The following is a 16,332-nucleotide window of genomic DNA, read 5'->3' as shown; positions in this document are numbered from 1 at the left end:
ACAATGAGGCAAAAGGTTGAAAATATTTAGGTTTGTTAATACAGGTTCATTCTTCTCACTATGTGGTTATATACAGTACTGTGCTTCACTTTGTTTTCTAAAAAGCAGAGTAAATGACTAACAATTCAGAATTCAAGTCAAACACAGACACATTTCTAGTTGCACCTGATGAAACTTGTTTAATGAGTGTCTCTTTATAAAACAACACAAACAGAATCATAGTCAAGTCACGGAAACAGAGACATAAAAAGGAAGTAAAAACATAACGTTATCATAGGGATGAGAGATTAGGTTACAGAGAGCTTTTGGTCAAACATGACAAACACTCTGCTCTGATAATGAACCAGTTTAATTCCCGTATGTTGTTCACATAGATGAATACACATAGCATTGATTCCTTTAAAGTGTTTTTTTTATATATCAAATACAATTCCGCTATTCAAGTTTCTTTTGATTATAAAAAAACCCTTTATATCCATATTCCATTTGATCTGAGATTATAATATATATGTAAATGTACAAAGACAAATGATTGAAATATATCTTATATAGCTGTGAAAAAAAACACCAAAGAGAGTTTATCTAAACCACAACAACGAGGCACAAACACAAGTTATCCCAGAATGCCTACTGTATCCCGGTACAGGTTTTACCCAGAATCCCAGCAGCAGATTAAAGGTGCTCTAAGCGACGTCACACATTTTTTTAGGCTACAAACTTTTTTTGTCACATACAGCAAACATCTCCTCACTATCCGCTAGCTGCCTGTCCCCTGAACGCACTGTTAAAAAAAAAAAAAAACGCGGTCTCTGTAGACAGCTCAGGCTCCACAAACAAAAACAAACCGTGCCAACCTGCACCACCAAACATAACAAACAGTGTTCCAGCGTTCCAGCCAATAACAGACAAGAAGGATTTGGGGGGGGTTAGTGCGCAAAAGCACGGAAGGGAGGGAGAGGGGATGGGGTGAGGAGGAGGGAGGGGCGAGCATAGTCCTGTTTTGTTCAAAAATACTTTGAACGTCAACAAGAAGTAACGTCACATCGCTTAGAGCACCTTTAAGTTTTCACTTCAGCTCATCTGAATGGGACTTCACTGGGCCAAGAGCGGCGCAGTGAACGCCTCCCAATCAGCTGAGAAAAGCTGGACGTGCCCGATTCCCGGGTGGCTTTTGCTACATTCAAGACAAGTTCTCATAACTTCGTTGTTTAAAGGAACACGCCGACTTATTGGGAATTTAAGCATTATTCAGACGTCAGAGTTAGACAAGTCCAAATACGCTGCGCGTGTTAAAGCTGTTGCGATCGCCTTGCGCAGAGTCAGCTCATCACAGATCCTGCAGGTGAATGGTTCCAGTAATCCTACTGCTCCCAATAAGTGATTAATATGCTAACATATTCTATTTACATGTTGTGATTTAGAATAGCGGCAGGTACAACGTAACAGCGATAGCGAAGCCGTCTTTAACCGTAAACAAACTGGGAACTATATTCTCAGGCGGAAGGAATATAGTACTTGGGCGGAGGATATGCCTCGCAAGCGCCTGTCTGAGAATATAGTTCCGGTTTGTTGTGTTTAAGAAGGGTTGGTCTCATGTTACGTTGTTTTTGTACACGCTGTGACTCTACAAATCACAACATGTAAATAGGAACATGTTGGCGTTATTTTGTCACTTTTGTCACAATTGGGAGCAGTAGGCTAGTTGGAACCAGTTACCTGCAGGATCTGTGCTAGGCTAAGCTAATGCTGGAGCCGTCAGACAGCGTTACAACACGCACAGAGATGAGAAGGGTATGTATGGACTTGTCTAACTCTGGGGGTTACGGTGAATAAGATAAAGTCCCAATAAGTCGGTGTGTTTCTTTAAGAGTCGTCTGTGCGTTGTAACGAGGCTTGATTCTCCCCATCACGACCGTCTGGATTTCAGCGTCAGTTTCCGTGCGTCCGTCGACAGTCGGTGTGTAAATGTAGTGGTTCATCAGTGTGAGGAAATATAGTGTGATGACCCTTTAATGCAGTGTTTTAGAGCTGCAAAGATGAATCTATTATTTGTCAACTATTAAAGTAATCGCCAACTATTTTGATAATCGATTAATCGTTTGAGTAACTTTTTTTATGAGAAAAAGCTAAATTCTCTTGATTCCAGCTCCTTAAATGGGAATATGTTCTAGTTTCTTCTCTCCTCTGACACTAAACTGAGTATGGACTGAGTTGTGGACAAAAGAAGACATTTGAGGACGTGGTCTAGAGCTTTGGGAAACAGACATTTAACAGACCAAACATTTAATCGAGAAAAAATAATTGACACATTAAACGACTGTGAAAACAATCGTTAGCTGTTAGTAGCCCTAAAGCATTCCACTTAGAAACTCGGGAATGATTTTTGGAATGCAGTTGTCGGTCACATTGGCATAACTAAGTACTGACGAGGCATCAGCTGATAGGACGCTGACTTTACAATGGTCCCTGCTTCTTCTTTGGTGTTCCTGAGCTTGGTCACTTGAATGCACACCACATCCATACTGTATCTGGCCTCTCTTCATCGTACTTTTTTTTTCTTTTTGTCTCTGATGTGCGTTAGTGAAGCAGCAGGACAGCAGTTCCCTTTTGAAGTGATCCAGTCCAGCCGGCGGCTGCGCTCAGATATCGGCGGTGAACGTGTCGATGTGTTCCCAGTCTTTCCTCTCATGCTCTGTTCTGTCTAACAACAGACATGTAATGAAATAAGCTGCAACTAAAGACTACTTATGACCTGGAACCTGTTTTCTCATCGTTTTCCAACAAAATCCAACCTAAAAAAAAAGCACCCAAAGCTTATTCCTGCTCACGGCTCCGTGGTGAAGCAGTCGACCACTTTTGGTCACAACCATAGAAATAAAATGGATAGAAAGGCCATTGAACTGTTGGCCGTGGTCATTTGATTGGTACGCGACAGAATGGCGATTGTTGTTAGTTGTCATGGTGACAATACGCGTTAAAGCTATAGTGTGTAGTTTCTGTCGCCCCCGCCCACGAGGAATTCTAAGTAATGACAACAGCGCTGTCGGCGCGTCCACACGACACAAGCCTTCCGTGATCGGCGCACCACCATTTCTATGGTCACAACCCTGCAGTGTATAAGGAATCTATACAATCAATGCTGATGCAGCTTCATGTGCGGAGACCCACTGTATCTGCGGCCCTATATAGATGTTAGCTGTATAATAACTATTTTGTGTGTGGGTTCTACGGACATAAAATTAGGATTATAGTATAAATATGTGATTTAAAAAAAAAAAAAAAAGTGTACGAATGTGTTCAGTAATGCAACAGAAAAGCTTTCGCTGGCCAGTAGTAGCGGCTTCGTAATCACCAGCTCATTCATCAGCTGCTGGGCCGCCCGCCGATTAGCAACGTCCAATCATTTTCAAGCAGGTGTACAGCGTGGTCGTTCTAATTCTCGCTGTCTCTGCTGATAAATGGGTCTGGGCAGAACGCAAAGGGAATTTTAGAGGCAGTGCGATCGCATATTAGGACAATGGAAGGATGCGATTTGGCGCATATTAGCCAGGGGCGGCACGAACCGACTCAAAGACGCATCCGCAACAGCTGAAAATATTTAAACAGCCTCCGAAACAAACCCTGTGCTTTCAACTGTGGTAGATATTTGGCTCTAACAGGTGTTTGAAAGTGGGTAAAAATCCATTAAAAAAAGCTAAGCTAAAGCTAATTACCAGGTCCTGGGATGAAAGTAAGTTTTGGAACATGATGAGAAAACTGGAAAAAAAATTGGTGTCCCTGTTCGCCCCTGTTACTTTATCAGAAGTGATGAATGTGCCACAGTGACTGCACCAGTCGAGCAGACAGCCAGGAATTCCCCTGGAGCTTTCTGCCTGAACAACTAGACATGAATCTTCAAAACAAAAGTGAAAGCTCTTCTTGTCCTTCTGGATCTCAGTTGTTGTAGGGAAGGGGCGGTCAGTTGACTCTGGCTGCATCCATAGAGATAACTGAGAAAAAAACACACACACACATACACACACACACACACACACACACGAAAGAGCAGTAGTTAAGCTGTGAACCAGAACTAAGCAGTACATAGAGGAACAGCTATGAGGAGCAAAGCAAATGCAGATCAATCGATTAGTTGTCAACTATTAAATTAATTGGAAACTATTTTGATAATCGATTACTTGTTTGAGTCATTGTCATTTTTTAAAACAAAAAAGTAAAAATTATCTGATTCCAGCTTCATAAATGTGAATATTTTCTAGTTCCTTGACTCCTCTGTGACAGTAAACTGAATATATTTGAGTTGTGGACAAAACAAGACATTTCAGGACGTCGTCTAGGGCTTTGGACAACACTCATCGACATTTTCTGACATTTTCTCGACCAAACAACTAATCGATTAACCGAGGAAACAATAAACACATTAATCGACAATGAAAATAATTGTTAGTTGCAGCCCTTATATGCATACTAGACAATACATCGGCATAGTTGTCTGACTCACGTGGTCTGATCTTGATTGGCCAGATGAGGATGGAGCAGAGCGCCAAAGCCGCGACGACTGCCACGCCTCCCGTCACTATGACCATGATGTAATGGTAGAACCACACACAGGCCGGACAGCACAACACAGTACTGGGAGAGACAACACAGTCTGTTAGAGCACGTCACAGTCAGAAACTAATGCATTTTGATCAGACTGTGTGTGTGTGTGTGTGTGTGTGTGTGTGTGTGTGTGTGTGTGTGTGTGTGTGTGTGTGTGTGTGTGTGTGTGTGTGTGTGTGTGTGTGTGTGTGTGTGTGTGTGTGTGTGTGTGTGTGTGTGTGTGTGTGTGTGTGTGTGTTGTGTGTTGTACTAACTGGCAAGGATGCAGAGCCTGGATGGCCATCACAGCTAACCCATTAGCCACTTTATCAGTGAAACTCATGGCTCCATACACAAATGCTCCACTTTGCTGCAGAGAGAGAGAGAGAGAGACAGAGTGAGATGGAGATAAAGATAGTGGATTCAAAGATTCAAAAAGCTTTATTGTCAAATATGTTGCCATGTTAGAAAATGTTCTTTCGATTGAAGGCAGAGTGTGTGTGATGTGTCAGTAGCATGAGTTTTGGATATGTATTGCATTGGGAACGAAGGATTTGTTGTATAATGACTTTTTAGCCAGAGGCACTCTGAACCTTCTTCCTGATGGTAATACCTCATAGCTATGGTGGAGGGGGCGGGGGGGGCTAGCCTGGTCCTACCAGACTCTGGTACTCTAGCCTGGTCCTACCAGACTCTGGTACTCTAGCCTGGTCCTACCTACCAGACTCTGGTCCATTTCATTTGTACAGAGAGTCTGGCCACTCTCCATTGACAAATGTTAACTTCCTTGAAGGCGGGTTCTCTCATAGTCAGTATGTTCCTTTTTCCGACATTTTTGTACGCTTTCTGTCGCATTTTTGTTGACATGAAGCCCTACAAAAGTCATCAAAAGAGTTCCTTAGCCATCGTAGAATTTAGCTAATCAAGCAAAACAATGATTTTTGTTCTCAGCCTGAATATGAAAACTCTCTCTCTGCTTCTGGGGGAATTTTGGAGTCTCAGAGTCGGCAAATCTGCCACATTCTGCTTTGAATGTCATATAATTGCAGTTTTAAATAACACTTTCCTGTTTTTTGGTTTGGCGCACAACTAGGGGGGCCAAAATTTATTGTGAACCCAAGTTGATATACGGGCCGGATCTAAATCTGCAAAGGGCTGGATTTGGCCCCCCGGGGCCTTGAGTTTGACACATGTGCTTTAAGCCTTCTGAGGAGACCCATGCGCTGTTGGGCCTTTTTGTAAATTGTGTCAACATGCAGGGTGAGGGTGTGACGGTGGTCTATCACAGTACCAAGGTACTTGAAACTTTCAACCTGTTCCACGACTGGCCCTTCCAGTCTCGATGGTGTGGAGAGAGGATGAGGAGTATCAGGGATGATGTGAAAGGACACCACTCCTATCACACACACACACACACACACACACACACACACACACACACACACACACACACACACACACACACACACAAACAAAAAAAAAAAACACACACACACACACACACACACACACACACACACACACACACACACACACTTTACCGTCTGATCGCCGATGAGCTCCGCGGTCATGGAGAGCGATATGACCAGGATGGTGGCTGACCCCGCCCCCAGCAGCGCAGCGGCCCCGTACACCCGCTGACCCATCTGGCCATCCAACAGCACCCAGTAGGAGAAGGCCATAATCAGCAGCAGGCCCACGAAGTAGGTGAGCTGGACCAATGGGAAGAGAGAGAGAGACAGTCAGTGGTGGAAGGTAACTAAGCACATTTACTCAAGTACTGTACTTAAGTACAAATGTTGAGGTACTTGTACTGTACTTGAGTCTCTTCTTCTCATACCACTTTCTACTTCTACTCCACTACATTCATACGACAGCTTTAGTTACTAAGAATTAACTAACAATTAAGATTTTGCACACAAAACACATGTAGTTTATATAGACTATGTTTTATTATAAATTAAACTACTCAACAATATAGCGGCCTACAAGTCCAGCTGAAATGATGAGACCAACACCGAACAGTTTGGATCGTTTCCAGTTTCTAAAATCTGAGGATTTTTCTGCATTGATCACTTTTAATACTTTAAGTACATTTCCCTGATGATACTTACACACTTTTACTTAAAGGTCCCCTGGCATAAATATTTCACTTTATGAGGTTTTTTAACATTAATATGAGTTCCCCCAGCCTGCCTATGGTCCCCCAGTGGCTAGAAATGGTGATAGGTGTAAACCGAGCCCTGGCCTTTAAAAATAAAAATCTGCCTGCCTCTATGTGGAATTTAACATAGGGGTATGTATACTTATGCACCCTGTATTTTAATGAAGAACATTTATTTATTTACGATACATTATTCATTCACGAAGAAAATTGGTGTCCTTAAAGGTTGCATTTTTCCTAATTTTTTTTAATTAAGGCATTAAGATCAATTTCCAAAAGATGATTTTTTTTTATTCCTCTTTTTAGTCAACTTTAGCATGGGATCCTAAACTTATGAGCAGCACTGTATATACGATACGATACAACTTTATTGTCAGCCAAAGGCTGAAATTCTTTGTACATCCCTGGGTAGCTCGTTCAAAAACATCCAAACATACATAAGATTAATACCACCAACAAACATACATGAGACATTACCACAAATGACAAACTCCAAAAAGGAAACAAAGAAAACATATGTAACAACAGTACATGACATAAACATACACACGGACAGAGTCTTGGAGATGTATATCCCTGCAATAAATATTGCACTGGGTTTAATGTAGCTGGTTTAACAATAGGATAGATTGATGTATGAAGGAGTTTTTAAGTCTAATACGATTAAAAGAATGAACTCTAAAGCATCTGTTTGAAGGCAGAAGCTGATATTCACTGTGCAAGACATGTAAAGGGTCATTTGAAATATTTCTGGCTAGTCTAAGCATACTATTATTGTGAGCCTCCTGAAAGGAGTACACTGCAGGTAGTCCTGTAATCTTTGCGCAAATTTTAATCTGATTAAATAGCTTTGTTTTATTTTTTAACTGAGAGGCTACTTCACCAAGCAGTACTACAGTAAAGCATCATACTCTGAATTACTGATGTAAAAAACAGAGAGATGATTTGACTGCTAGTCCAAAAGATCTCAATCTACGAAGAAAATAAACCCGCTGTTGTATTTTTTTGCAGATGAAATCTATATGAGAGGTCCATGAGAGATTGTCGTCTATCATGACACCCAAATATTTATAGACCGAGACTTGACTAATTTCTGAATTATGAATCTTCACTAGGGGCAGTTGACAGTTATGAGTTATTCCAAAAATGATTTCCTCTGTCTTCACAGTGTTAATGATAAGAGCATTGTTATCATACCACTTAACTAACCAATCCACATTGTCCTGATACAGTGTAGGGTCATCACCTTTGTTCAATAAGGTCAGGAGAGTTGAGTCATCTGAATACTTTAACAGAGACTGATTTGGTAAGGTAGCAGTGCAATCTTACAATTACAGTATTGTTATTAATATATTACCATTGCACTGAACTGCCTTGCACTATAGTTCTATTTAAATCTTAAATCTCAGACTATACTGATATTGCACATTCCTTCCCTCTCTTCAATGGTTATTGTATATTTCTTGTAATTTTGTAAATTCTATTGTATTATTATACTGTATACTTAACAGTATTTTTTTTTTTTATATTTCTTACTGTCCTTTCTGTTTTTATTCTTTATATGTTAAGTGAGCGTTGTACTTTGAGAGCAAAGATTAACCGGAGTCAAATTCCTTGTTTGATTACGCATACCTGGCCAACAGAGCTGATTCTGATTCTGATATGGGCAGGAGTGAGGTTTTACTTACACATTTCCCAATGTGTTTACTGACAGGCTTCATGATGAAGGAGGACAGGAAGCCACTCAGGTACATCACTAATGGGATGGTTGCGATGAACTTCTGTTGGAGGGAGAGAAAGAATGAAATGAACAAACTGCTGAGGCCAGACTGTAGCTAAGATAGATCACACCACTCGCGCCGTGGTCACCACGAACTGATCACACTTCCATAATGTGAAAAAGAATGATTGTGGTTTACCTTGGGCAGCTCCAGAGTGTTGATGAGATACATTGAGATGTAGGTCTGAGACAGATTGACTATTAGCCTGGTAGACATGTAAAGTAAGGCCACCTACAGAGACACACAGCAAAACGCATCTATCAGGCAGGTATGCTGCAGGCAGCGAAAAACATGCAACAAAAGACAACACGTGGCGACTGTCAAGCTGTTGAAATAAGACCTGCTGATTACAGAGAAAGCTTCTTCTGTCCCAATCTGCCGGTCCAAACACAAACCAAAAAAAAAATGTTTCTTCCCGATTCCGATACCTGAACTTGCGTATCGGCTGATACCGAGTACCGATCTAATACCAGTGTTAAAAAAAGAAATATTTTATATACAGTACAAGCCAAAAGTTTGGACACACCTTCTCATTCAATGTGTTTCTTTATTTTCATGACTATTTACAATGTAGATTCTCACTGAAGGCATCAAAACTATGATGAACACATATGGACTTAACAAAAAAGTGTGAAATAACTGAAAACATGTCTTACATTTTAGATTCCTCAAAGTAGCCACCCTTTGCTTTTTTGATAACTCTGCAAACCCTTGGTGTTCTCTCAATGAGCTTCATGAGGTAGTCACCTGAAATGGTTTTCACTTCACAGGTGTGCTTTGTCAGGGTTCATTAGTGGAAGTTTTTCCCTTATTAATAAAAAAGCAAAGGGTGGCTACTTTGAAGAATCTAAAATATAAGACATGTTTTCAGTTATTTCAAACTTTTTTGTTAAGTACATAATTCCACATGTGTTCATTCATAGTTTTGATGCCTTCAGTGAGAATCTACAATGTAAATAGTCACGAAAATACAAAATAAACGCATTTGAATGAGAAGGTGTGTCCAAACTTTTGGCCTGTACTGTATAGACTAACGTAATCGCCGATACCGATACCAGCATTTTAGGCAGTATCGAAGGCTTTCTTTTTCCGATGCTGGGAAGGGTATCGGAACAACTGTAATACTAAGATATTCAGATCTGGTTTTACGGGTACAATCTTCCCACCTGGTAAAAAGAAGGCTGCTGCAGCCAACATCTCCACTGCAGAAGATGCGTGGAGGTCCTCGGGCGGGGAAGCAGGGGCTTCCGCTCCCCCTCTCCCTCCTCCTCCTCCCCTATCCTCTTCCTCCCCTCCTCTCCTCCGGCCTCCCCTCCTGTTTCACGCCTCCTCTCTGTGATTCCCAGGTGGAAGAAGACGGAGAAGAGAGCGCCGATGGCCAGCACAATAAACGCCAGATTCTGTAATCAAAACACAAAAACAGCACACATGTCCAGGTTTATTAGAAACTGGTTGGTAAATGAGGTTTTAGAAAACATACAAAAACGCTCTTGTACAGTGAAAATCAAATAAGCAAACAAAAACCAACACATGACGACAACATTATCTTTGAGGGTGTTTGATGCAAAAGTGGCTCATAAAAAAAACAAGGTGCCATTTAACATTCATTTGTTTTTCATTTGATTTCAGTTTCAGTTTCCAGAGTGGGTTTGCTTGTTTCAGTTTAGTTTCCATATTGTTTGGAAAGGTTTCCTTTTCATCAGTTTGAGTTTTTTCTCATATGGGGTATTTGTCAGGGGCAAGATTTAAGAAGTTCACAATCAGCTGGTTGAAAAGAAGCAAACTTTAGTACTGTCCACCAATGTCCTCTCATCCCTGTCAAAGGCACAGACAGAAGAAATGGACCAGCAGCAGAGAGTCGACGCTGAGCAAATGGAGTTTGGACTTTTGCTGAAAATAGTCATGCATTGAGAGACTTTTGCTGCTGTGTGATGACTGCAGGTGCATTTTACAAAGTTGTTGTGGGCTACCTGTTTGCCAAAGAGAACATTATTCTCTGTGACATCACATGTGGGTGATATATTTGGTACGACTCAGTAGCAGACACTGTCTTAATCACATTAAAACTAGAAGTAGATGAAAATGAACAGCAAGTTGAAAGAGGCAAAACTCAGCTTACATGAAAAGGTGTTTCGAAGGGGTCTAATGTGTGGGCCACCGCCAACGACAAGTCACAAAAAAATTGCCTTGTGTTTACAATAAGAAGTGGTTGGAGCAACCACAAACGCACGCGCAATTTTATGCCATTACGTGAACCAAAATTGCCACTGTGCCGCCTGATCTGCGCCTCTCCTCCCATCTCAAGACAAACGTGTTGTTTCAGAGCCAGGGGACGACAAAATCAGGCACAAAACTTGCATTCAGCAGCTTGCGCTACTGCTGACTTTGCGGCGGTGGGGAATTAGGGTCCACCGTGAATGTGTAGTGGTCATTTTCAGTAGCCCCACCCACTCTGAACACGGTGACGTGTCATGTGTCAGCTGATTAAGACGTTTATTCTCACCCTGAAGACGGGGATATCTGCTGGTCCAAGCCCGTCACTGAGTGGGTCGTCGTCCCCTCCGGCCTGGAAGTGGAACAGCAGGTAAGCCACAGCATACACTGTGATGTTGGCTACCACGGTGAACGCATACCTACACACGCACACGCACACGCACACACACACACACACACACACAGAGAGAGAGAGAGAGAAAACACAGTGTATTCAGGATCTGTAGATGCTGTGTGTACTGTTGGGTGCAATCTATTAGGGCTGCCCTGAATACCATTTTTTTGTGCTTCGAAGCGTCAGTACTAATCAACAGTGAATATTCAAAGCTTCGGTGATGGCGACCATTGGGGGGGGGGTGGGGGGAGATTGTTCGTTTATAGATCCCGACATTTATGACCCCACTTGAAGGCAACTCCATTTCACGGAGAAAGAGAGAAAGAAAAGAGACGTAGCGACTGTGCTCTGTTGTTGCAGGAAACAGTCAGCTGTAACACAAACTCTTGTGTTTGGCGTTTTAAAACTTTCTCGTGGCAGCGATAGAGGCAGTGATGCTTCCTGTTTACTGTACGGGACTCTCACACCGCCACAGGATGGACTGACAAGTCTGCTCACCGGCTACATAATTCGAATATCTATATCTATCTATCTAATATTTAAATACTCAGATCTAGCCCTACGGTCTGTGTGTTTTAAACGTACCTGTATGCAGTGAGTTCTACTTTGGCGTGCTCACAGGTGACCAGCTCTGGAATGAGAGACAGGTGGGAGATCTGGGTGGCGGCCCAGCCGAACTGAAAGACGATGATGAACGGGATGAAGTAGGTCAGACTGGCCCACTGAGGGGTGAGGGGGCCACAGCCCAGACACTGGTTGAAGATGAAGGCAAAGGATAGCACCACGCTCAGTGTTCCTGGAAAACACACACACACACACACACACACACACACACACACACACACACACACACACACACACACACACACACACACACACACACACACACACACACACACACACCTTTAGAACGTAACCTTCTTTCTCAAACAATCAGAAAATAAAGTTGTAGCCCCCTGATTGACAGCTTTGTTCGCTCCTTGTCTTCATTTAGGTTGTAGCTCGCTCAACCACCACTGTGCTCTCGCTTTCTCAACTTTGAACGCTGTGTGATGACAAAAAGTAAGCTATACCTTTACCTTTTTAGTAAAAAAAATAAAAAAAAATAAGGTATTTTATGGTTATAGCTGGTGTATCCATTGCATATGCCAAGGTGTACTTTCATGCTTCTCGGTCTGTTTTTTCATCTGTTATAGTATCCTTGTTATGAAGCGCTGTCTGTTCTTGTCACTGTGCGTGTGCCACACAAGGATACCTCAAGTCATTCCACTGTGACCTTTCCAGTTAACCTCAGGATCACTTTGTATGAGCTGTCGTTACAGAGCCTTTTAAAACACGATCTGACCTGACCTGACCTGACCTCATTAAAATAGATGCTCAGTGTTTAGTATGAGAGCATAGTTCAAACAGCAGAATCATTAAAAAAGTTACACAAATACCTATTGTAAGAGCATGTCCATAAGAGCTGACATAAGAGAAACAAGGAGCAGCTTAAGGACTGGACAACAGGAATGCTTTCTTCCAGATTTATCTTTACTGGGTACTAGCACAATGTAAAACATTCAGTGAGTACTTTGGAGTACAAATTCTCTGAATTTACACGTTTCTGTTGAAGAGTAAATCATTTCTGAATCTTGCGGGGCAGTAAAGTGACACCAGAGTGTCTGTCTGTCTGACCGTCTGTCTGTCTGACTTACCAACTAAATGCCATGTCTTCCTCTTGCCGTAGTTGCCACAGCCAGGGGTTCGGTCAGACTCGTAGCCAATGAGAGGCGTACAGATACCATCGGCTATCTGGCCAACCAACAGCAACACACCTACGCCACAGGTAGACATTCAAGATTCAGTAATAATCAATAATAATCAATGTGCTACAACAGACAGAGAAGAAAGATGCACGACAAGGGTAGACATTCACTTTATGAATTCCGTATAAATATCCATATAAAAGGAAAGGAAATGTCTAAATAAAAATGCAAATACACAACAATAATTTAAAAAACACCACACCAGTGTAAACTGAATTGTATCACCACAGTTTAGAGCTGCAACTAACAATTCATTTCATTGTTGATTAATCTGTTGATTATTTTCTCGATTAATCGATTAGTTTTTTGGTCTATAAAATGTCAGAAAATGGTGACAAATGTCAATCTGTGTTTTTTTTTAAGCCCAAGATGACATCGTCAAATGTCTGGTGTTGTCCACCACTCAAAGATAATTAGTTTACGGTCATAGACGGGTAAAGAAACTAGAGAATATTCTCATTTAAAAAGCTGGAATCAGAAAATTATTCAAACTGATTAATCGATTATCAACATACATATATATATATATATATATATTTATTTATTTAAAAAATAAAAAAAAATTGTAAAATTGTTAATTCTTGTACACTATTTTTTATATTCTTATCGTCATCTCTGTTTTTCTTCTTAATATGTTAAGTGTTTGTACTTTGAGAGCAAAGATCACCGGAGTCAAATTCCTTGTTTGTGTACGCAAAACTTGCCAATAAAGCCGATTCTGATTCTGATTAATAGTTGACAACCAATCGATTAATCTTTGCAGCAATATAGTTTAATCAATATGCCCCTGGTGCAGTATCTATGAAAAATTGCATTAGGCTTCACAGAGATATATTACAGGGTTATTGTATAGGACTGCATGCAGTGCGAGATGTGTATAACGTGACAGACAGACAGACAGACAGACAGACAGCCTACCTGCATTCGTGTTTTGGAATCCCAGTACTGAGTGGTAGAACACCAGTAGGTATGTGAACCACATGGAGGCACACAGGTCGTTCAGAAAGTGTCCCACCGCATAGCTCAGCTTCTTGAGGACCGGCAGAGACATCTCTGTGTCCGACATTATGGCTCGTGGGAGAATAAAACACTTTAAACGAAAATCTAAACACGCGCCTTCATCAGGTACACCGTGCAGGGGCTAAAATAAGTCCAATAAACTTGCTAAAGTTAGACGAACTTTTTAGACTCTGGGAACGGTTGAACGGGGCTGATCGACGAAAGACGATTGTTCGGTCCCCTGTTTCCACACGTTACTTGCCTTACATACACTTATCATCATGTTAGTCCGTTCAGCAAGATGACCTAAAAGATATTCCCTTTCATCTCGGTGTGATCAGGTGACAGTGGAGAGCTGTGTGGCAAAGCCAGGATCAGGAGCATCAGGGGACAAACGAAAACCGAAAGAGCCGGAGACCCAAACGCCGCATTTCTCGCCTAACATCACATATCAACGCCGAAACAACGTCCGCTGAGAGAAAAGAATTCGCGTATGAGAGAGGTTGTATCTCAGCTTAACTTAAGTAACGTTACGTAGGCTACGTTGCTATAAAAAAAAACCAACCAAAATTCAATTGAAAGTGACCGAAATTAGACAGAAACCTTTCGAGTGCCTGTTCTTTGTAAATTTCGCCCAACGGCAGCGGCGTGTAACGTTAACGTTGAATCCACCTCGGTACAGAAAGCACCGAGCCGTACCGACGCACCGTTCACCTTCAGCTACCTGGCTTCAAACATATACGGCTTTAAAAATGCAAACACATGTAAACAAAAACGCAGACCTGCAATGATGATGTAAGCAGAAAAAGCAAGAGGAATTGACCAATAGGAAACCCTTCTTGCTCCTCTCAGCCAATAGCAAAAGCCCCGCGGGTTCAACTTCCTCACGTGACGGCACACTGACAGTCAAAGATCGTGTATGTAACAGAGCGAAAAAAAAGGTTTGAGTGACATCCCCGAATCACTTTCGCCGTTGCAGACATATTACATAAAGGTGTCACATCTATAAATCACTGTCGATTTGGCCACTATAAGACGATATTAGAAAAAGAATGTGCTGTGCTATCATTTTACATATTTGACATTACTCAAATCTGTGTCAAAATTGTGTAGAGCAGAGCAGAATTTAGCGCCCACACACAGTTTCAGTTCCCTTACATCACTGCCTTGCGAGGGGGAGGGGGCATGAGTAATTTTCGCAGGAAAAGTGAAGTTATTAGCAGCCTGCCTCACACGGTTACAGCTGAGATATTGACAGGGTATATGTTTCAGCACTGGAAATAAGTAAAGTGGTTTAAAGTATCTTTTAATAAGGGGAATATACATAACTGACTGACAAAAACAAGGACAAGCAGGACTGGACAACAGGGCTGCTTTCTTCCACATTAACCTTTAACCCTGCACGTTTGGGCTGCAGGGTACGGTATACGTGCAGTTTAGTGTCCCAAATTCCCCGTAACTTAACCCCATTAGTACAGGTCCTATCCCCCGACCAACCGGCTACCCTTAACCACTCGAGGTCAAATGCCTAGGCCGGGTCTTGGCGTGGCCATAGCGGATTTGGGGACAGTAAACTGCACTTACAACAAAAACTTGTCATAAAAATATGACAGCAGTGTGTGTGTGTGTGTGTGTCAGGGCCGGCCCTAGACTTTTGGGGGCCCTAAGCAGGATTTGGTTTGGGGGACTCTCCACATTGTAACATGTTGCCACTGCACTTGGCACTAAACCAACTTGTGTATTGTAAATATTAGTTTAAGCACTCATCATGTACAAATAAGCATTTAAAGACCTATGTGAGACCTATTAGCAGCAACGCTATCTTTAAATAGACCGGCTCTGTTATGAGCTCTATTGTGGGACATTTCAAGCGCTCTTGGGGGGCCCTCTGGTAGCCACGGGACCCTAAGCAGACGCTTAGTTCGTTTATGGGTCAGCCGGCTCTGGTGTGTGTGTGTGTGTGTGTGTGTGTGTGTGTGTGCGTGCATGCGTGTGGATGTGTGCGTGCGTGTCTGTCTGTCTGACTTACCAACTAAATATATGTCTCCATTAGTAGTTGCCGTAGTTGTCACAGAGGTTCGGTCAGACTCGTAGCAAAAAAAGATAAAATAAAAGTGTACCCATAAAACTGTGTAACCTGTGCATCACTTGTGGCCTCCGTTGTGGTCGACTAACTCTTCCGTGCTCGTTCATCACTCTCTCACTTGGTTAGTGACATTATTTTGTCCTGCCAGAAAAACAAACAAAGATTATAGAAAGAAACTCTTTCCTTCTGCTTTACCCTCCTTGGATTGGTTGCCCACTGATATGCATATTATATTATTATATATGAGTTTTTCAAAGTATTAATACTGTTAGGTTTTTAAAAAGTTAAAACCATGCTTATGTTTTGAA

At 41.9% G+C, this 16,332-nt stretch overlaps 1 protein-coding gene across 1 annotated transcript; it reads right to left on the bottom strand.

Moving 5' to 3' along the window:
• Positions 1-1,795: 1,795 nt before the first annotated feature.
• Positions 1,796-14,710, bottom strand: LOC120568881 (major facilitator superfamily domain-containing protein 12-like). The gene is made up of 11 exons (XM_039816628.1): positions 13,858-14,710; positions 12,829-12,948; positions 11,717-11,927; positions 11,027-11,156; positions 9,690-9,923; positions 8,662-8,754; positions 8,431-8,523; positions 6,120-6,290; positions 4,854-4,948; positions 4,499-4,629; positions 1,796-3,989 (listed from the first exon to the last, which is right to left on the bottom strand). The coding sequence occupies exons 1-11, from the start codon at positions 14,003-14,005 to the stop codon at positions 3,958-3,960; spliced, it is 1,458 nt and encodes a 485-aa protein (XP_039672562.1). The 5' UTR covers positions 14,006-14,710; the 3' UTR covers positions 1,796-3,957.
• Between the last annotated feature and the right edge of the window lie 1,622 nt (positions 14,711-16,332).

This window comes from Perca fluviatilis, chromosome 11, assembly GCF_010015445.1.
Source record: "Perca fluviatilis chromosome 11, GENO_Pfluv_1.0, whole genome shotgun sequence".
NCBI lineage: Eukaryota > Metazoa > Chordata > Actinopteri > Perciformes > Percidae > Perca > Perca fluviatilis.
The sequence above is the reverse complement of the archived record's forward strand: the minus strand, read 5'-3'. Positions and strand labels throughout refer to the sequence as shown.

What these genes read in the sequence shown, in the direction of transcription:
- LOC120568881 (XM_039816628.1), bottom strand. Translation starts at nt 14,005, where the DNA reads ATGTCGGACACAGAGATGTCTCTGCCGGTCCTCAAGAAGCTGAGCTAT. An exon ending in ATTCCAAAACACGAATGCAG is followed by an intron (nt 12,949 to 13,857) that starts GTAGGCTGTCTG and finishes CCTGTGGCGTAG; the next exon opens with GTGTGTTGCTGTTGGTTGGC. An exon ending in ACACTCTGGAGCTGCCCAAG is followed by an intron (nt 8,524 to 8,661) that starts GTAAACCACAAT and finishes TCCCTCCAACAG; the next exon opens with AAGTTCATCGCAACCATCCC.